The sequence below is a fragment of the Pelodiscus sinensis genome, chromosome 4 (genome assembly GCF_052426305.1).
Source record: "Pelodiscus sinensis isolate ZL-2025 chromosome 4, ASM5242630v1, whole genome shotgun sequence".
Classification (NCBI taxonomy): domain Eukaryota; kingdom Metazoa; phylum Chordata; order Testudines; family Trionychidae; genus Pelodiscus; species Pelodiscus sinensis.
Window position 1 is genome coordinate 45,347,127 of NC_143055.1, and position 23,221 is coordinate 45,370,347.

Here is a 23,221-nt window from a genome sequence, read left to right on the forward strand (position 1 = left end):
ATTGCATCAGTTATTCAAAGCTGTCCCATTGTGACGATGCACCATAAATCTGATACTGAAAATCTCCAGTAAATTGAGATTTTTACCTTGATATCTGCTTCCAATATTGTATTCCATTGTGAATCAGCTTCATTTCTATCACAAATATTTGCTTACAATTCTCGATCAGTCCGGGACCTGTGCTTTAGTGCCCAATAGCCAAAAGGATAAATTGGACTTTTATTACAGAATCCCTACCTCTATGCACCATTGAGTATCTGAGCATTAGGACCAGCACCTGCCATGAAACAGATCAGGCAATGAGAAAAAAACACAAACAATAGCACAAGCAAATGTACCCTTAAAGCTATAAAATACTGCTGCAAAATAAAGAGACTGGCTCCTGAAATGCCAATTCATGGTATAGCAATCTCATTTTTAGGAAAACTGCAGTGATTACCTAAATATTTTAGATAAATATAGTATCTACCAATTACACAGAGAAATTTTTATTGGTGTAGAAATGCCTGTTACTGTTTTGATATTTCCTAATTGAAGGATTCTGTTGCCAATGAATACTCTTGTTTTAGCAGGGACATTTAATATCCCGGTATTGCTAGACAGAGGAAATATTATTCAGAGCTTCAGTACATAACCTGAGATGGAAACTTCCACATTTTAAGATAACTTTTATAATTTTTCTATACTACTTTATAGTAAAAATAGAAGACTACTTCCTTTGTCAAAAGTCTCTGGGTTTGATCCTAAACCCCTTTACTCAGGCATAACACATAGTAATGAGGAATTCTGCCAGAGTTCAGTTCTGCCTAGTAATTCAGAATTGGGCCCAATGTCAGCCAGCAGACAATACAGTAACTTTTTCTTTATTTAGAAATTTGAGACTTTAAAAAAAATTCTTTAGAATTAGATGAATTGAAATTGCAGTTTTCCTTTCAAGAATCTATGAAAGGCTTTCAGTTTATAGGCACCAAGAGATCCCATAGATGGGCCTTGAAATGAATCATTCTCTGTTGACTGGAGCACTGAGACAGGATGGGAAAGCTGGAATGTTTGCAGTGTGACTTCAAACATGCTTTGGATTCTTAAATGATTTCAAGGAAAGTATTTCTAGTAAAGTATCTTCTAATTAACGGGCTCTTTTTCTAGTATAGATTCCCTCCACTGAGATCAATCTACAGATCCCTCTTGGACAGTTCTGTTGAAGATTTCTTCTTGTGAACCCTGATGGTCAATTCCCTCATAATATGAGTTACCATTGTGAAGAAAAGTCCCCACTGCACGTCCTTGACGAGCATGTCCTACTGCATCACTGAAAACCTTGTTTATTTGTTCTTCAGATGGCATCCACCAATCAGGGTTGGAAGTACAATGCATCCTAATGAACTCTGTAGAAAACAGACAGTGATACGAAACAGCTTATTTTTGTAGCACACAGTGTTACTGCCCAACTAGCAAGAGTTCACTGCAAGTAATAAGTAGAGCATTAGAGTGACTATTTAAACAGGAATAAAATCTTATGGGAAATGTCATGATAATGCCAATTGAACCCATTTTATTTCTAGGCACACTTATTTCACTATAAGTAATGTGTGTGCAGCTACAGAGAAATTTCTCTTTGCTGAACCCTCCCTCCCCCCAATACATTAAGAGAATTTTTTATGATAGTGTGCAATGCATGTAAAGGTTGGTATGAAATCGGAAATGTATTTTATTTGAAGCCTGTAATCCATACACACTTTTAATGTATTTGTGCTTACATTCATGGGTCTTTATGATCTTCCTCTGCTGCCTACTTTAACATCTGCAGATTTCAGCCAGGGAATGCTGTTATCATGAATTGCAAGCTATCTGATATTTTAGAAAATAGGGACATACGATTTTTGGCATAGCTACTCCAGTAACATGCCTTCAAAAGTGGAACATATTTCTGTTTTACATTCTGCTTCCTATAAATCTGTGCAACCAATACTGTCCTTTGCTGTTTAATTATCCTTGCATGCAGCTTCATAAACTGGGATGTTGATCAAGATAATGGTTACTATGTGTAGAAACAGTGCTACAGTTTAGGCATGCTGGGCTTTTTTTAAAAAACTTAAAGATGGTTCTGGAGAACTCTCCAATTCATCAAGCACTCTCCTTAGCACTCACAGGTCCTCCATTGTGCTGGCAGTAAAGCTGGTTAGAAATGGCTCTCTGAAATCAAGTAGTTCTTACTTCCTGCCATTACCCCAGGGTTCAGTCCAACACTGGGCAATGACAAGGATCACTCCTTACACACATACATTACCTTGCTTTTAAATGGGTAGGGGCTAGAGAGGCTCATTTGGATCCCAAGCATTGCTGACTGTTGCATTGCCAGGCCAACTCAAGACATACTAATTTATAAACTGCTCTGGAGAGATCTAACAGGCACAATAGACCCCAGACATTTTGACTTCCTGTGCAAGATTCTAAATTATTTATGGAATTGCCATTTTTCCATAGAGCACTAATGGATACACACATCTATTTTACATGTCTAGTGCCTCAAAACAAATTATGTTCCAGAATTTGGTCTTGCCCATTGGCCTTTAAGTATACATGAGAACCTTTAAAGCCAGCAGATATGAAGGTGGCACCACCAATGCCTTATCTCCCTGGTCCTATCTCTGTTCAAAACCTGACTTAGCAATTAAGGAAGTGTATAGTGATGGTAGAGTTGGTATTACATTTCTGCTCATGTATAATTTACCAATTGAAATTTAAGAAATCTTATTAAAGCCTGATGCACTTCTTTTCAACTTTTAAGTCCTTAGCTTCCAGGGAACTTGACACCCTAAGTGCAGCGCGCTCTTGCACTGAAATGCATTGTCCCCACTTCCTTTAAGCTCTGATAATTCATTTTATGTTGCTTAACATCTGGTGAATCTTTTGTGTAGCAGAAAACACTGTGCCTTAGTCTGAGTTTATGCAAAGTAATGCTTTAAATAAGTTATGCAATTATGTAAGTATATCACAATTAAAAGTCTGCTCTGCCAGGCAATGTTAATTACTTCTCTAAATGGATAGAAGTTCAGTCTCAAATGTAACCATTTCTGCTTCTGGTGTTTCCCTTTTATTTTATTTTTTTCATTGCTTAGTAAGAACTTTATAGGTTTTGTGTTGTCAGTTGCTTCTGAATGATTTTTGCACATGTAGTGCTATGAAAGATGGGTTCTATTAAAAGAATGAAATAGATACTATATTTGTGGAGACACCAAGACTAATTCCAAGGGTTCTTCAAACCAAGCTAGTTAAAATGTTTTATGTGACCCATTATAAAGACTGACAACGAGCCTTAAAATCTCAGAAAATCAAAATAGGAATTGCCAGTTCAGCTTGTTCAGTGTGTTTGCAAGAAACCCTGTAGTGAACAATTATGAAATACCCCTTCACAAGAGGAAGTTTCCAGTCCTGTTTTGAAGGCTAATAAGCTCCTGGCTTAAATGGTATATTGAGGCATTCAGTTCCCTGGTTAATTATGAATTGTGAATGTTTCCCTATTCTTACTGTATAAGAGGATAAATAGGATTATTTGCTTTACCTTCTCTACACCATCTTATGATGAAGCCTCTTATTTGACCCCTCTCTAAATTAAACAATTCCAGTCTCCTCAATTTCCCCTTAAATGGAAGTTTTTCCATATGTCTAACTACTTTTGTCGTCTGTCTTAGAAACCTCTCTATTTATGCTGCAGTAAGCTGAAAGCTTATACTGAGCCAGAGCCAATGTGGTGAAATGAGATCACATATGGTGGACACTGAGCGAAAAGATGCAGTACCTCTGAGACATGTTACTTTTACTGGATCCAGAGGACGTCTTTCAGGACCTGTCTCTCCTGACTGCACTGACCTTTTCCTTTTCCCAAGGCCGCATGAGTACTTAAGCTCATCGGTTGTGAAAACAAATCTGATGAGATATCGAAGTAGCCGCCTTCCATCTTTCTTTGAAGAATTAACAGCCTCATCCCACTGTTTACTAGTGATGTAGACAGGATAGTTGTTCAGCAACTGTTTGCTTCCCTGGAAAAATTAAATATTTCTATTATTTATTTTACAAGGCAGATAAGTAAAGATAATGTTAGTTGCAAAGAAAAATGCTTTCAACTAGCTGAGATGCTGACAATGAACTTCCTACAGAAGTGAATAATTACTCATAATGAAAATGGGGACTTTTAAAATTCCATTTGCATTTTCTATAACAAGACCCAGTGAGGTCTGAGGAATGCTTTTTCAGTGTGTGGTTATTTATATCTTGAACTTTAACAGGTAAGCTAAAAACTGCAGAGATCCAATGATTGGGGATACATTTAAATATAACCTTTCCTTCTTAATCTATTCAAATGTGCAAAAATGTCTTTGAAGAGTGTGATCAAACGGGTCTCTTTAAGGCAGCTGGCAGTTCACTACTTCAGAAGTGACTTTTTACAGTCTATTTTTATAATAAATGTATTACTTTTTGTTGAACACACCTAAAACCTGACAGCAGTTGTGTTACTGTGAAAAAATATAAAGAAAATAAAGCCGAACTGTAAAAAACCTAAAAGCTTCATTATTATTAATGAATGCCACATTAATTCAAATTATAGCTTTATACGAATGCCACTATGTCAAATGGAAACATATCTTACTTTTAGCCTTCATAATTTATATGTACTTTAAAATTCCAATACTAAATAGATGCAGAGGGACTAATTATGTTAATTTCTGTAACCCATACAACATGTATAAGCCAACTTTGGTCAACTGCACCTAAACAAATTTACTTTAATTCTTGTTGCCTGTAAAATTCTACAGCATAGGACAAATTAATTAACCCAAGATCTCAGTTTTAATGGACTCGTTCAGAGGTAATTAAAGTATTTAAAAAACAGTTTCCTAGAGACTCGTTCACTTTTACAGCTGCATACATTTATTGCAACTTATAAATCTAGCACTGTTTCACCAAATTAGGCCTCCTTTGTAAAAGCACTATTACATTAAATACTTTCAATGGGAGTTCAATAAGAAAATGTGTTAAGTGAAATGCTACTCTTTTGAATTAGTGGCATCTGGGGCACTCTACTGTGTTACTTGTGGTCCCTCTCTCCTAATGTAACACTATTTATTCACTAACATGTAGTGCACAATGTGAATTTTTTAAAATACAGTATAAAATTCTTTCCTCTCGCCCCAGCATCACCCACATGTTTATAAAGCCTATTGGGAGATGACTTTGGGATTTGTGCATCAGACACCCATTACTTTTGATTTTTTATAAGCGTAGTAAATCTGTGAAATTCAGCAAAAGCTCAGTGGGGTCATATTATATGGCTAATCTGCAAAAATCAAAGGTTGGATTCAGTGTGCAAAGGTAATTGGAAACTAACCTTGGCACTTTATTCATCCTAATGGTACCTGTGATGGGGTAGACCAGGCCCAGAGACTCCCTGCTGGCAGTAGGGAGGAGGAATGGACTGAGCCCCTGTGCTGGTTCTGTATAACCAGATCACCCTTACTCTGAGGTGATCCTCTATGGGCCAGTTCCACCACTGAGTGACCACGGGAATATGTGACCCTCAGTTTTGATCAGTAACTTGCTCATAATCCTGTATGTATCAAGCTTGTTATCCTCTGTTTCTAGGCTATTGGCATTTAATTGTTAAACTATTAGATATATACAAATTCTGATTAAGCTGGGAGGAAAACAAACCAATACTGGGTGTTTGTACTAGCATAACATACAAACTCCAAGAATGACCTTTGACACCAAGTAGCACCAATTAGGACTATCATCTTGTCATCACTCTCAAGTAAAGAAAAATCTGGCATGGTTAGTATTTGGATGTGATCCTGCCACCTTTAGTATGGATTAAGCACTTTGCTGAATTGGGGACTCATTAGGCACACACAAGTTATCCTAAAAAGTTAGCAGGGAGTGGAAATCATTGTGCTGATGGAAGTGCAGTCTTTAACTGCAGTGTAAAAATCTCTGATTGCATGTGGTCATCTAAGAGCTCATGACACTTTGAGCAACTGAATTGAACTTAATTCCAGCTATACCTACCCATATCCCCCCACTGAAATTTCAGTGTTTTAGTGTATTTTTCTTCAATATCTGTGAAAGGGGGCTGTAATATTGAGGTGCTCTGTTAAACAATGGCTATATTCTAATTCAGACATAGGTACATCAATTCCTATGTATTTAAAACACTTGGGGCAAAAGGCTCTTGATTAGAGCTGTTGATTAACTGTAGTTAATTCAAGTGATTAAGTAAAAAAAATTAATTGTGAATAAAAAAAATTGTGATAAACACTAGGATCCCAACTGAAATATATTAAATATTGGATTTTTTCTACATTTTCAAATATATTGGCTTCAAGTACAGCACAGAATACAAACTGTACAGTGCTCACTTAATATTGTTTTTATTACAAATATTTGCATGGTAAAAAAACAAACAAAAGTGAGTATTTTTCTAGTCATCTCATACAATACCGTAATGCCATCGCTTTATCGTGAAAGTACAACTTAAATTGTAGATTTGTTACATAACTGTACTCTAAAACAAAACTATATAAAACTTTATAGCCTATAAATCCACTCAGTCTTACTTCTTGTTCAATCAATTGCTTAGATGAACAAATTTCTTTATATATATGGGAGATAATGTTCCTGCTTCTTAATTACAATGTCACCTGAACGTGAGAACAAGTATTTCATGGCACTTTTATAGTTGACATTCCAACGTGTTTACTGGCAGATATGCTAAGCATTTGTATGCCTTTTCATTCTTTGGCAACACTCCAGAAGACATGCTTCCTTGCCAAAAACATTAAAAATTAATGCATTAAAAATTAATGTAAGCTCTAAAGTTTTACAGTGTTTTATTACTGAATGATTTTTTACATAATTCTACATTTGTAAAATCAACTTCAATGATAAAGAGATTGAACTAGTGTACTTGTAATGGGGGAAATGACGAATATTTCTTTAGGTATTTTTACATTGCAAATATTTGTAAACAAAAATAAAGTGAGCACTGAACATGTTGTATTCTATATTGTAATAGAAATTAAGATATTTGAAAATGTAAATAATTGCCAAATATTTAAATAAATGGTATTGTATTATGAAGAACATTATTAATCATTATTTTTTTAATTACTGTTGATAAATGTAAGATGCATTTTCTGCATCTGACAGTAGTTAAGAACAACCAATCTAAAAAGAAATCCACTCTCAAGAAATATAACAAGTGTATACTGGAGGAATGACTCAAAGTACAAATGAATTCATGTTTATATCTGTACATGATTAAACTTTTAAACTTTTTGTAAGTTTTAATTCAATCAAAATCCTCTCGCATTATAACAAGCTGTCCACAATAGACAGTTACAAAACATTTAGTTTTTACAATGGCTTCAAAACTTCAGTTAAGCAAAAAAAGGAGAGAAGGAAAAGGAAAGCTTGGAATTTTTACTGTGAACGATTGCCGATAAATGCAGCTTTCAATAAAATGAAACCACTTGGCATAAAATATAGTGAGAAGCAAAGTGGGGGCACACACACTTGGGGGCAGATTCTCAGATGATGCAGACTGACTTCAGAGGAGCTATAGCAGTTTGGACCAGCTGAGCAGTGTGCACTTCTTGCAGTGTATCTTTCATGTATAGAGGAGAAAAAGTCTGGATGGCAGAAGTTCAGAATAACTTCCCTCTAAGTTGTGTGGGTGGTAGACAGTAGGGTGGAAGTATTTGAAAATATTTATAGGAAGAAAGGTGTCAACTTCAGTTCTGGACATTTTAAAAAGGCTTATTACCCCTCTCCAAGCATATTCTTTCTAGTTCTGAGTTGAAACATGTTGATAGGGCAATATCAGGAAAAACTGCTCTAGAGTGGATACATAAGACAAACTTATTCTTTGACTAAGTGGAGGTCTTAGTAGCCAAAGCTTTCAATGCAGTACTTTTCAGTAACAAAACACTTGCTTTGAACTATCCCCCATACCTCAAACTCAGAGACAAGCATTTTTTGATAATGTCCATCACTGTGTTTTGAATCCATTAGAAATGCTAGAGAGCAAAGTCTGTAATGTAGGATTGTTTGAGATCTAAAGGAAGTCTTATAACCACCTTGCAATTTCAAACATCTAAAATCTGACTATAATATCTGTCTCTGCCTGAGGAAAGATCAGAAAAACCAAACCATTACAAGTATAGTGTGTATGGGGAAGAGGAGTGAACATCACTGGATGGAACAATTTTGGATCTTCTCCCGGACTCTCTGTTCTGACAACATCAGACCATGCCTGTTGTTGGACCAGAGGGCACTGGTCAGCAGAGGCAGCAGCAGCCACCCTACCAACCTAGTGCTGTGGAACCCTGGCAGTCCTGGGGCTGTGGAGCCCCGCTGGAGCTTTGTGGTGGGAGAAGGGGAGCCCTCAGCTGATGGACCGTGGGAAAGCCTGGAGTCTGTCAATGGAGGAACAGAACTGACCTCCCTCTTTCAGGACTGGTCAGGTCCTGTGGGCCAGGGAGGTCCAGCCTGTAGTGGCACTACTCCATTATTCTTAGTATTATGTAAATCCAATCACTTGTGGCATATGGGAAATGACAGTTTAATGCTAGATTTTATCTATTTTACTAGTAAATATAATCTTCCCGTATCTACTGATTTATTGACCTATACATTTCTTTTTTAATTAAATTTCAAATGTAAGTATATAAGGCTTATGTTCATCATATACTACCTCTGCTGGATGGTCTGTTGGCTGTGGTACCATAAGTTGGTTGTGATGCTGAAGTACAGTCTTCAAATAATCTAAAACAGTCTGGCAGGGAACTGCATGAAACAAAGTGCAATTACTGTATATTAGACATCTAGCACAAAGTAAAACAGTAAGCTCAAGTCAAGCAAGATCTGTTATGAATGCCTATAAGATTTATTTACAATGGAAAATAACCCTCCTTTTGGCTTATGCAGTCATTTCATTCAATATATAGCAGTTGATATATTTTTTTTTGTGTTGACCTATCTGAGGATTATTTTGTTTTCTGCTTACTACATCTCAACGAGTTTTTCCATTTAAAGAATATAATGCTTATAAGTCTGAATTAGGTCAGCATCGATGACAGTGAAAGAGATCTCTGCACTCTGTAAATAGCCTAAAGCACATGCAGGACAAAACATTTCTTAGACTTATATCATACATTGAGTATTAACATGTAAACAGTCTGGAATGTTTCTGGAACTGCAGACTGATCATAGTGCACACATTTAAGAATATGTAAACATTGTATTATCTCTTCTCTTTTGTTCATTCCTTTCCTCCTCCATCAAAACATTCATCCATTTCAGTAGTGTTACCACCATCCTATTCTTTTTTCCTGAGGTGATGAGTTAATTAGATCTGATTCAATTATTGGTTTCTCTTAAGCAGATTCTGCCATATCCTTGATTAAGTCTGGAGCATTTTTTTTTAAATACAGTGCTTTATTCCTGAGTCCGAATCATCGTGGGAGAATTAAACTGATAGCATTATGCTTGACTTTCGTAATAATAAATAACATTTTTATGTATCAGTTTTGTAGGAGTTGTTCTTATATGTGGCAAAATACTTAGAGGTCTTGGTAGCTTTATCTAACAGTCCAGGACAAGATTTTTAAAAGTTGCTAGTGTTTTAGTACTCTATTTTTGGTTGTCCAAGCTGAGATACCTAGAAGAGACCTGATTTTTCAGAGTGCGTGCTCAGCATATTATGAAAATTAGATGCTTTCAAAGCATTGTAAGCCAGAAACCCCAGAACTGAAGCTCTCATGTCATTGTTCATTCCTGAAAATCTTGGCCCCAATTTATGATGTCCCTATGGGCTCTGACCTTCTGAAAAAAAGACACACTTACTTTGCGCTGGGTTTTAGACCTCAGCACACTTATTCAAGCTTCAGTTTCTTAGCATCCTCATATCATCTTATAAAGTCATATGAGATAAGTAGGTTTTTAAGTGAGCTGCTTTCAGCTCAGTTTCTCTGGTGATCTCCCTGCTCACTGGTAGCACACCAGGGTATTACCCCAGAAGAGAGTGTAGTGACTACAGATCAATATTGTAGAAGAAACTGAACAAGAAAAGGTGGATAACTTTATATATGAAGACATTTCTATTTGTCCATTCTTGCTAGTTACCAAGATGTTTGTAAGAAATTAGAGTAACTATGGACACCTAGCTGACATGGAAATAATTTTATGAAGTGTCTTCAACTTTGGTAATATGCTGAATGCTCCCACCATAGCTAGCCTCCAAAGGGCTGATGAGAATACTAATGTAACAAATGTTCCAAATGCCCTTCCCAGTCTGGCTATCAGACTGTAGCATATTGATAAGCTGAGAGAAAACTGTTACAAAAATTGTAGTTGATCTTTAAATGCGCTGTAAATATTCCACTCATCATCTCAGACCTGAACATAGAAGTCTGGTGGTAAGCTGAGAGAATTATGAGGCACTGGATATCTGGAAGAGAAAGTGGCAGAGAAAGTTTATTTTTGTGTATAGGAAGGTTAATTGCAGGGAAGAGAAAAGGATATATAGAGTGACTATTTTTAAAAAGGTAACTGGGATGCTTTAAAGGATAAGATTATGTTTCTGGGAATCTCTCTTCACATTGTTTGTCAATTCCCAACATGACCTATTCTACTTGACAAAGGAAAATGAGATTCAGATTCACTATCTGACTGGGATGAGACACTTAGGGTACGTCACACAGTAGTGCATACCTCAAAATAAGCTACACAATTTAAGCTATGCAAATTGTGTAGCTTATTTTGAAATAGCTTATTTCAAAATTTGTCACTGTCTACACATCACTTATTTCAAAATAAACCAATATTCTGCTGACTTTCTTAATCCTTGTACAACGAAGTTGACAGGAAGTTGGAGTAAGAAGCCTGTTATTTTGAATGTATTTCTAAATAACGGGCTTCTTGTGTAGACAGCACATAATGTTATTTTGGAATAACGTCCATTATTCCAAAATAACGCTGCTGTGTAGGCATACCCCTACGCTACAGAAATTGGAGATGTGTGTGTTAGGGATATTGTTTGGGTTTGATGTGCACTGTGGTATTTTATTTGATCTACTTGAGGCTTCCAAGTTCAATGTGGGGATCTTTTGGAACATATTTGTTGTCTGATGTTTATTTTAGGAGAGTAAAGAGGGGAAGAAGAGAGATGGTATGACGCATTTGCATTCTTCCCATTGAGTTCCCACACATGTTTAATGGCTGCTAAAGTAGCTGAAAGGATTCTGAATTGATGCCATAACTTTGGTAAGGAAAAAGGGAGGACTCATGTTCTTTAATCCCTATAGGAGGGCAAGACAAGAGAGAACCTTTTTAGACAATGGCAAAAATGGATTACATTTATCATCCCACTGGTCTTAGTATATATGTAAGGCTTACGGACAGCCAATAAACCTGTTTGGACTGTGGTGTTATCAGTAGGCTGATAACATGCAGCTCTAAATCTATTTAATCAAATTCAGATAATGATATGCTGGTGCTTTCCCATTACCTGCCAGAAATCTGAAGGAAAACTGGCTGAAGCTCATGTTTATAAATAAACAAACTCTTCATTTTTCATAAAGGTAGAAATGCTTTCAGTCCCAAATTGGATGTTAACATTATTAAAAGAACTGTATCTTTTGCTGCTATTGTGGGACAAACATCCTTTTATCTCTCCAATATCTGAACTGCCAAATGGGGTTCACAAAGTCAAACTTCCCTGATTAAACTTAAAAAAACAAATAATAGTCTAGTAGCACTTTAAACATTAACAAAACATGTAGATGATATAATGAGCTTTTGTGGGCACAGTCCACTTCTTCAGTTATGCTGGTTCAGAAAGTACATGTTAAGCTTTCAAAAGCACAAATAGGGCAGTGGAAACACCAATGCTCAAAGCTTTCATTTGGCATCCATAGTTCAATTTTAAGTTATCTGGGCATTCTTTTATTACTCAAAGAGTATGACTTTAAGAATGAACACTCTCTTTGCTAAAACAGTGAACGTAAAGAATCACTTAAATTAGACTAATTAGTTTCTGGGAGTTAAAGTCATAACCTAGAGCTCTGACCTCCCTTAAAAACAATCCACTATGAATAATAGCCAATGGAAGAGAAGCCCCCATAGAAGCAACAGTTGGTTGCCATGATTTAATATCTGCAGTAAACTTGTGGGCTGGGATGAATTTATGTCACCATCTTGATTTAATGAACAATGTCAATGTTTTGGAGAAAGTCATATAAAGGTGGCAGGAGAACCCGAAGGAAAAAGCTCTCAGGTAAATACCAAACTTTTTCCTGGCTATGGCCCAGAGCTAGTAAAAGAGCAGAAGGATTTCTGAAGAAACTAAATGTAAATTGAGAAAACTGGGTGTTAACATGTATTTTAGAATATTCAGCAAAATTCACAGAATGACTGAGAAGCAGACAAGCTTTGTGGAAACAGGACATGCATATGGTGATGTTGGAACATCACTGTTCATTGATCAAAGTAATAAGATTTTGCAGTTATTCTAAGGAACTAGCTGTATTAAAGTCTGCCTTTTGGCAAAGACTTGTTCAGTAGTGTAATACTCATTGCCAATTAAATGTTTTTGTTACTTTCTACTTCTCATTTTCCTCTGCCATTTTCACAAGATATATGGCACTATTGTAATTTTATGACTCAGATCTTATGATACTCTCTTTAAATACCACAAACACAATATCTACAATATCTTCATTGGGTCTTACTCCTAAAAGAGATGAAGAGACTTCTATATTCCATCTTTGGAAGAGAATGTATTTTGCAAGTGTCTGGTATCCTGTTTGCTGGACCTTGAATCATAGAATCATAGAATACTAGGACTGGAAGGGACCTCGAGAGGTCATCGAGTCCAGTCTCCTACCCTCATGGCAGGACCAAATACTGTCTAGACCATCCCTGGTAGACATTTATCCAACCTACTCTTAAATATCTCCAGAGACAGGGATTCCACAACCTCCCTGGGCAATTTATTCCAGTGTTTGACTACCCTGACAGTTAGGAACTTTTTCCTAATGTCCAACCTAAACCTCCCTTGCTGCAGTTTAAGCCCATTAGCTTCTGCTTCTATCCTCAGAGTCCAAGATGAACAAATGAGAGAGCCTTCATTTTAGGGAATGTCTGAATTGAGAATTGAATGTCAAAAAAACCAATGTCGAATGAACAATGTCTATAAAACCCCTACTTAGAAAGTACACAGTAGTACAGATTTTTGGTGATGTAAGCGGAGTTGCTTCTCAGCCTGATATAGTTGTACAGGTATCCTCAATAACTTGCATTGTATTATTTTTGTCAAACTTTTATTTCAGTAACAACTTGCACTCTCAGAATAATGTTCATCTTGGAGCCTAGTTTCAAAGAGGCATAGTGTAGGTAGGAAAGAACTGATGCAGTGAGGAGAAGCTGAAAGATGGCTGGAGTTGCATGTATCAGCTTATGAAGAAAAGTGATGGAGTGCAGTAAAGCTGGAGAAGAGGTGATGAGAGAAGTCAGAGGTTAAAGCAGTATTGGGGAAATAAGGCTGTATATCTGCCAGGAATTCATGGTTTGCATGTTTGTTTTAAAAACTACTGACAATTTGGTATTTTTGCAATTTGATGGATGAATGAATAAGAAAACAGTACACATTTCACTGAGAAAAGCACTTAGAAAGTTAACACAGAGCAGGAGAATCCACATGAGCAGAAGTGGGGCATAGATGATCAGACTAGTTGCCCTATATTGACAGTCAAAATCTCTACACTATCAGAGACACACAGGAAAACAACTGGCAAAGCATCCCCTCACTTGAAACCTCCATATCCTACTGTTACTTTCTAGGTGGCTCCTGTCACCTGAAACCCCCTTGCTCATGTTGTCATTCTTGTCCTTCCTTATTTTTTCTCCCTACTGACTGGTTTTCTCCTCCTCTCAACCTTTACATCTCAGGTTAGATGCTGTGGGAGAGGCTTTTCAGGGCAGGGACAGTCTCAGTAAGCCCCTTTACACATATTTATCGCTAATGAATGATAATAAACCTTGAGCTGCAAAAGATGACTAGGTAGAGAGGAGCAGTAACTACTATAAGTTTAACTACAAGATTAGGAGTTGCCCCCACAGAAACTAAATTTGAGGTACAGTTCTCCAAAGGGACTTCATTCTAGCAAGACTGATCCAGAATATTTTACAAATTTTGCTCTAATTTCCATGGTTTGCAATAAAAATTCTCCCACATCAACTTTCCATAAATTTACCACGCAATGTGAAGCATGGAAAAAGTAAGGATAATAAGGTCCAGAGCAGCAGAAGTGACTGTAGCATGTAAAAGAACAGGTGTGTATGGTGTAAAAATTTGTGTATTTGGGATAGAATGTTTTGGTACAATAAACTAGCACTATGAAGTCGCAAAGCAAAGATATGAGAGCAGCTATTGCATGCAAATTCAAAGGTTATTCTGGTACACTGTTCCTTGCAAAACACTCATTAATTTAATTCAAGTTTTGCTTTGTAAGATGACTTCACACTTTGAAGCTGAAAAGCTGATCAGATGAGGAGACATCAGATTAAAATGTCCAAAGCACCAACATAAACTCAGACAGTGGTTCAAAGGGAATATCAAGGCTTTAAAAAAAAAATCAATTGGTTTTTTTTTCATATTTTCTGTGGCTGACCAATCTACCCTGCTCACCATCTGGGTACTGCACGCATCATCTTATCTTTTTAGCCCCCACCTCTGTCAATTTCTTCTTCCACTCCCCCCACGAAGAAATAACTGAAGTACTTTCTGTGGCTGGGCAAAGGAGATGGCTATCCCTGTGTTACCTCCTGACAACTCTCTTCCCATTCATTGCCCGGTAACACTCTTTCACACAGGTATGTGCATGTATGCACACTGAGGCTGTGTCTAGACTACATGCCTCTGTCGTCAGAGGCATGTAGATTAGACATACAGGCAAAGTCAAATGAAGCCACGATTTAAATGATCACGGCTTCATTTAAATTTACATGGCTGCCGCGCTGAGCCGACAAACAGCTGATCAGCTGTTTGTCCGCTCAGCGCGCTAGTCTGGACGCTCCCCTGCCGACATCAAAGCCCTTTGTCGGCAGCCCCGGTAAACCTCGTGGGATGAGGTTTACCGGGGCTGCCGACAAAGGGCTTTGATGTCGACAGGGGAGCGTCCAGACTAGCGCGCTGAGCGGACAAACAGCTGATCAGCTGTTTGTCGGCTCAGCGCGGCAGCCATGTAAATTTAAATGAAGCCACGATCATTTAAATCGCGGCTTCATTTGACTTTGCCAAAACAACAAATCTACATGGCTCTGTCGACGGAGCCATGTAGTTTAGACGTACCCTGAATGATTTGCCTAAGCTCATGCAGCAAGATAGGAAGAGAACCCTGATGTCCTGACTCCCAGACCTCTTCTTTAATCACTTAGCAGTGCCATCTCCCTTTTGGTCATACTGATAATGGAAGCAGCATGTTGATTATTATTAAAGCAGTGAGGCATTCACAATTTGTGAAGCTCTATGTAAGAACTGAATCTGGAGCACTTAATATATATTGTGCCCCAGATCCAGGTTGTACATGAATTCCAAGGACAGAAGGGACCATTGTGATAATTTAGTCTGACCTCCTGCATAACATAATTTTCTCCCTGAAGGGAGAAAATCATTCTGATACAGTTGTAAAAGATAAGGAACAGACTGTTGAATTTGTGGAGAGTCACATTTCACTTTGAGGGCAGACCATATATTTCCCATTTAACCTCCTTTAAAATTTTTGTATTTATTGTATTGATCTTTCTTTGGAGCTAAAAGCAGCAGTCAAGTTCCATACATCAATGAAGGTGAAAAGTACTAAGTTAATAAACCACTCTTTCAGTAATCTGATAGGACATATTGTTTCCTAACAGCAGCTCTTCGCTTGTATTACTCCTAACAAGTGCCCATGGTACACAGACTACCTACAACAGATGAAATACCAAAGAAAAAGTTTGGAGCACTGCTGGGAGCAAAGGGCTTTTATGGTATGACACTGTCACAAAGAACTACTGAATCTTGTGATGAAGTTTCTTTGGTTCTCTCATAAAACCTGCAAAGTCTTGGTGAGCAGAAGTGTTTTGGATAATGAATCAAGAGTGGTCTGATCAGATACAGAGGAGAATATCTCAAGCTGTGAGTGTGCTAATTAGTCTGTGGATAATATCACACTGATTCTCTGACTAGATAGTTAACCCCCATGCTGGCAGGACCTCATTGGAGTGAGTCAGAATGTGGGACAACAGATAAGAGATCCTTTTCTAGTTGATTTTTAAAACAGATTTACTCCTTGGCAATTTGGAGAGCTTTGGGCAACAATGTGGACTCAAGTAGTCCTTGGCAGCAAAGCAACTGTGGCAGTACCTCGAGTCCATAGATTTCCCTGACTCCTATCATTTTGATTTTAGGCCTTTGTAAGATGTTATGCAGACAGTGCTGGTTTCATTGTTGATCTCCTGCTGATTATATGGTAATGATCTATCCATGCACATTTATTCTAGATTTTTTGTATTCTTTAATAGAGCATAGATAAGGTGTTTCTGATGTGCCTACTATCCCTGGTAGGGCTATAAAAGAACTGCACTTGAATGACCCTTACTTTTTAAAATAAAAAGGCCAAGCCAGATGATTCTGGCAACTTGGCCTGATATCAATATAGGACAAAATAATGGAAAATTAAAAGGGATTTAATTAATTAAGAACTAAGGATAGGAATTATAATTAAAGCCAGTTAACATGGTTTTATGGAAAACAGGTCTTGTCAAAACAAACCTGATTTCAATCATTGATAAAATTACAAGTTTGGTTGTTAAAAGGTAACATTGTCAATGTAGTATACTTGAGCATTTGTAGAGAATTTGACTTAGTACCATACAATACTCCAGTTAAAAATAGGCTTTATAAAATATCAGTGCACAAAAGAAATGGATTAAGAACTGGTAAGTGAAAGATCTCAAAAAGTAGCTGTCAATGGTGAATATCATTGAAGAGCATTTTCTAGTGACTTCTGCAGGACTCAATACGAGACCTGACATTATTCAACATTTTCTTCAATGATTTGGAAGTACATATAAAACAATGGTTGATGTGAGCCACAAATGTTTTTGTGATTTGCCAAATATTTGTGTGAATGGGGCTGTCACACACTCATCTGGATCACAGAATAAATTGGTCCCATTCAAACAAAAATGTGCTTTAATACAGTCAAATTCAAAGTTATAGATCTAGGTACAAGGAATGCAGGTCACAACTGCAGAATGGGGGGCTACATCTTGGAAAGCAACGACTCTCTAGAACTTAGGGGTCATAGAAGATGAGCAACTCAACATGAGCTTCCAGTGTAATACTGTGGCAAAAAGGGTGAATGCAATTCTTGGCTATATAGACAAGAATGTAGGGAGCTTATTTTATCTATGTATACACCTGGTGTGACTGATACTGGAGTAGTACATCCAGTCCTGGTGTCCACATTTTATAAAGGATGTTGAAAAAGCGGAAGGATGCAGATGAGAACCACAGAAATACTTTGAGGGCTGAAGAAACTGCCTTTCAGTGAAAGATTTAAAGTATCCACCTGGTTATCTTATCAAAAAGAAGACTGAGTGATTATAGGATATAAATACCTTCAGGGGGAGAAAATACTGGGTACTAAAGGGCTCTTTAATGAAGAAGGGCATAGCAAGAGCTAATTTCTGGCTACTGAAGCCACACACATTCAAATAAATTAGGCACACATTTTTAACAGTGAAGGTGATTAAGCACTGGAACAAACTATCAAGGGAAGTGATAGATTCTGTCTCTTGACATCATCAGATCAGGACTAGATGCCTTCCTGTAAGATATGCTTTATCAAAACCAAGAAATGATTAGGCTCAACATAGGGGTAGCTGGATGAAATGTAATAGCCTCTGTAATATACAGGTCAAACTAGATGAACTGATGGTCTTCTTGTCTTATGCTCTATGAATCTATGATCTGAGAGGTGGCATTGTGAGCTCTGCAGTGAGGATTCTTTCATTTTGGTTACCCCAGGGTTAAATTTTGTCACCCCTCCTGTCCCGAAATGCATACAAAGCTGTTAGTGTGAGTTGCAGTGCCTTTGGAATGTACTACATTTTTGTTTCATTCAACCTGGACAGTGTGGCTGATCAGATTTGCTAGTAACTAGTTGTAATGCTAAACCAGTGAGGATTAAGCAACCAGTAGGCTGAGTGACCTCTAAAGCAAACCTGAAATGATAAATGGCCATTCCTTGAAGATAGTTATCAGTCATGTTAAGTAAACTTTAATATGTATGCATGTATTGATAAGAGAATCAAAGGGTAGACACTAAGTATATTTTGTCTGTGATTACGTATATATAATTCGAAGTTTAACAGTGTGATCTAATTAGCTTATGCATGCAAAAATTCTGTTCCTGTCTCTCAATACTTCATTACTGTATTATGTTGATTCAGAGATCAAATGCGGATATTATCATTTAGGCAAAACTTGCGATGTTATAATATTATTGTCCTCATTTCTCTTTGTACCTTATAATTCTACACAGTAAACCTCTAGTGAACCGTCTGAATGGTTAATTGCCTTATGCTAAAGAATACAAATAGTTACCAGTGTATGCTCAGGAAAGAGATTAGCTTCAAAGCAACAATATGTATTATCTAAAGGAAGCTCTACTACAACCATCACTTTGTGAAGAGGCCTATATGCTCACCTTCAAGTATAAAAGACACTTTGGGCCTAATCTTCCCCTCCTCCCCCCAAATTCTCAGATCTGCTTAAATGTTGATAGGGGAAGTCTACATTTCAAAATGAAGGTCTCCAGGTTAGTCTGGATCCATCCTGGAATTATTATGGAAGAATTTGAACATGTTCTACACATGGACTGCCTATTGAAATATAACCTTTTAAACTGACTCTCAAAGGACTTTTTACAAATCAGCAACCTCACCATCTCTGCTATGAAACTGACCCAAGAACTTTACTCATACTGGTATGTATATTGCCTTTTTAACTCCCTTCTCTTTTTGTATTAATAAATCTTAGATTAGGTTAATAAGGATTGGCTGTAAACATGTATTTGGGTGAGATCTAAAATATTCATTGACGTGGCAGGCAATGTGTCTGGTCCTTTACGATTAGCACAATTTTAAGAATGGTGAATACAGTTTTTAGTAATCTCTCATTATATTAGACAAGGCTGTCTTGATAGAAGCCAAAGGTTGGACTGCTTAAAGGGGACAATATTTGACATTTTGGTAACCAGTGTGGTATTATAGAAAATATTTTATTACTGGCTTGGTGAATCTAATTACAGAATAGCCCACCAGTTTTTGTAATTGTTTGCCCTATTCCTTGCAGTTTGCATTGAGTACGCATTCTCAGTATAGCCTTTCTAGGTCAAATGGTCAAACTAGCTGAGAGCTCACTGATGGAGGATCAGGACAGATAAGAAAGACACAATGCTGGCAACTGAACGAAGAACTAGAGAAACAGTGAAAGCTATGTAAGCTGCTTTGATCACGTTTGTTCAGATTTGTAACTTGGGGTCTTCCAAATCATCATCTGGATGGTCAAACAACAGCTGTGGCCAAGTTTTTTTCCATTTGTAGTTAGCTAGCAAGTTGTGATTTTTTTTCCCTTCTCATATGCAGCCATCCATGCCTTTCTCATGTATATGGTGGATTACTGTTACATACTGCTCTAGATGGGAATACACCTGAAGAACTTTCAAAACCTTCAGCAAACACAGAACATTGCATTCCACTAGTTTGTGTGTGTCCAAAAAAGTGCATGTTGCATGTGTGCTTTAGTCTTCACTAGCTTCCAGTTTGTTTCTGGTATTACTCAAGGTGTTTTTATCTTTATTTAAGGTCTAAAGGATTTGGATTCAAGATACTTTAGAAACATCCTTTGTTCTTATGAAATACCACAACTCAAACACCTCAGCTGATCTCAAGTGCCAATAGCCTCCAGGTTTAAAAAAGAGTGGAGAGTGTTTTCAGTGAAGAATTTTCTATTGTGGAACATACATTGGCCTCCTTCTCCTTGTTGTATTCTGATAAAGTTCAACTTTCAGGACATATTACAGAGAGACTCTTTTTTTCCAAGCTCTTCCTGGAGATGGGTGTGAAGAGTGGGAGGAATGTTTTAGTTTTGATGGTTTGGGTATGTTTTAAGAGGATAAAGTTCAATTTAAATTTTCCATCCACTTTGTTAAAAATATTGGCACATGTGAACTTTGAATAGATGCTTTTTAAAAAAAGAGGAAATAAATAGGTTTGCATATTATAACTGCCATTTAAATAACAGCAGAGGCAAGCAATATGAAAGCATGTATTTTAAAGTACCATGACAACCTACTTGAAATGACTTAGATGCCCCCAAACTAAGCAAATTCTGAATTATAATTGCATTTTATCCTGAATGCATGTGTGACTATATTGCAGTTCATATGGAAATTTATCAACAAATAATGCAGTATATAGTGTACAATACCAAATTAAGCGTAATAGTTGACATAACCGTAGGAGTTAGGGTTGGAGCCTTAACACTGGGTTCCTCTGTTTTGACAAGTGATAATTAAACTCCTAACATACCATTTAAAAGCTTATTTTAATATTATAATCTTTGCTACAGTATATTACATAAAGTAAATTTGATATTAATAAATAAAATATTACATGGCCTGGGAATATTTACCTGGAATGCTTTCCAGTTTTCTCCGGAGTTCCTCATTTTCTTGTTGTAGTGAAATTACCTCCTGCTCTAGCTCTTGACATCGGGGACAGTATCCCTCCTCTTCCTCTTCCTCCTCGGGAAGTGTAGATGATGATGGATGACCATGGGACTCAGAGGTTGCTGGGGATGTCCATCCACCTAAAGTGTGCACTGGAGAGGTTGACAGTGGATCCACATCTGCCAAATGGCCAAAATCATTTACTGATGAAGTGTTCTGAGATGCAAAGCTCCCAGAAAGCAAATAGTTTTGAAGGGAATCAGTAAAAACCCTCAGAAAGGCTGAGGTTTGCTGTTTCTTTTGCATATACTGCATCTCTATATCTAAATTGTCTGATGACTGACTATGGACCATTTTCCCCAGCTGACACTGCTCTTGTCTTTCATTATAACTTGTATTTTCCTGCTTTACACAGGAAATCATGGACTGAGAGTGATTGTTGTCCAGTAGTTTTCCACCACAATTTAAAAGACTAAGAACCCGGCTGCATTGTTGGGCAAAGGCATCCAGAATCATACGACTCTCTGAAACAGAAAAAAAAGAAAAGAAAAAAAAGAGAAGATGAATCACAACAAACTAAAGCAGAAAGGATATGTCAGATGGTACTAGCTAGTCTAACCCCTTCTCCCCCCCCCCCACACACACAACTAGTCTAATGATTTAGAGCATCTTACAATGTTTTTCTGAACATATTAAAATTACATTTTCTGCTCTAATACTTAGGTAATATTGAGATTAAACCCATCATTACTTTGCTTCTATTTTGGGAGTACCTCTATGACCTTGCTATTTAATCAGGACTGCACTAGGATGATAATCCCTATGAACTAAGCAGTGAATAAGACCTGAAAATGGGGAAGAAAACACAAATTTGATATAATTTGTTACAAATATATAGTCAGATAAATGCTTGTCATGTAGCTAAACAGAAACTGTTAAATACAGTTACTTGTTTTCAAGATTTCATGTTATGTTTTTATTTTTGTTCCCTATGCTCCCTTCTTCCCACCAAACCTTCTAAGCATGAGTTTTTCCTTGCTGTGCTTGGTCTTCTCTTAGACATTGCATCTCCTTCGTCCATGCTGGACTCTGAATATTCAGATACCACTGACTCAAGTGTAAGCACATGAATCACGCCTGAATTTAGAGGAAGATATGTTAGCTTCCCTTAAGTTCTGCTCTCTCTCTGTATGTATATGTGGATGGGGCCCAACACCACACAGATGGCATGAAGAAAACAGCAGACAGCCCCCTCCACACACTCATGCGTTCAAAAAATGGTGCTTCTCTTGGCTACATAAGACTGTGTCTATTGGTGGAAAAATCTACTTGCTCCTAGTGAGATTAAAACAACTCTCCCCGAAGAGCATTTGAATCAACATGAGTTAAGTTGCTCTCCACCATTCTTGCCCCTTTACACCAAGTGAAAGGGCCAAACCAGCATAAAGGTCTCTAAAATTCCTGGATCCAGCTCGGGGAGAAATCTCTCAGCAGAGGAATTGAGAATGACAGTCACATGCTGTCTTCTGAGACCCACAAACTCCTGTATAGGCCAGAGGCAGGGTTAGACTAAAACATATAGTAACTTTTTCCTACCACCCTTTCTTTGTTTAAAAATGCAGGAAAACCTCCAATCCCCAGTAGTTAATAAAACTAACACTTAGTAGTTGCCCTCTTTTCAAATAATAGAAGGTGCCACGCATTCAGCCTCGTATAGGGTTGGCAGATGGTTTAACCAAAAATACGGACCCCCCAAAAAAAGAACACTGGGGAAAAAATTCTGTTGGGGGGAGGGAGAGGAGTCAAAAGTTGTTGAGGAAAAAAAAGGACCCCGAGAGTTAAGCCAAAAAAAACAAAAAACAAAACAAAACAAAACAAAACAAAACAAAAAAAAACCCAGCATAAAACAGCATGGCCCCTTTAAGAAAAGTCTTTAGGCTTTTTGCTGGTGGCCATCTTGTTTTCTTGATCAGAGCCAGAAGGCAACTTTCCTGCAGAACCAGCTAAGTGTGTGTGGGGGGGAAGGTTAGAGGGGCTGTGGGCTGGGCCTGGTTGCTGAGTGTGTATAGGGTTGCCAGGTGTCCGGTATTTTCACCTCCTGGCAGGGGAAAAAGTCTGAAAATATCAGACATTTTAGGTGTCTGGTATTTTCTGAATTTTTTTTTTTTACCAGACAGGAGGCAAAAATACTGGATTGTCTGGGTCAATACCGGACACCTGGCAACCCTTGTCTCGTACCCAGTAGCAAAATACATTGAAGTATATAGGTATTGTATGTAATCACATTCCATTTTATTTACTCTCTCTACTAAACTCTCACTTATGTAAGTACTGCTATCTTTAACCTTTAGAATGATGAACTAGAAACAATATGGTATAGCCTACCA

At 37.4% G+C, this 23,221-nt stretch overlaps 1 protein-coding gene across 2 annotated transcripts in view; it reads right to left on the bottom strand.

The window, feature by feature from the left end:
- Positions 1-340: 340 nt before the first annotated feature.
- Positions 341-23,221, bottom strand: part of BEND4 (BEN domain containing 4) — a 36,311-nt gene continuing 13,430 nt past the window's right edge. The window contains exons 2-5 of one of the 2 annotated variants that reach the window (XM_075930513.2): positions 20,798-21,358; positions 8,750-8,841; positions 3,800-4,040; positions 341-1,385 (exon numbers count right to left, since the gene is read on the bottom strand). In XM_075930513.2, coding sequence (XP_075786628.1) covers positions 1,168-1,385; positions 3,800-4,040; positions 8,750-8,841; positions 20,798-21,358 — 1,112 coding nt within the window. In that variant the 3' untranslated portion in view covers positions 341-1,167. The remainder of the gene's footprint in view (positions 1,386-3,799; positions 4,041-8,749; positions 8,842-20,797; positions 21,359-23,221) is intronic. The other variant, XM_075930512.2, reaches the window with a different exon arrangement.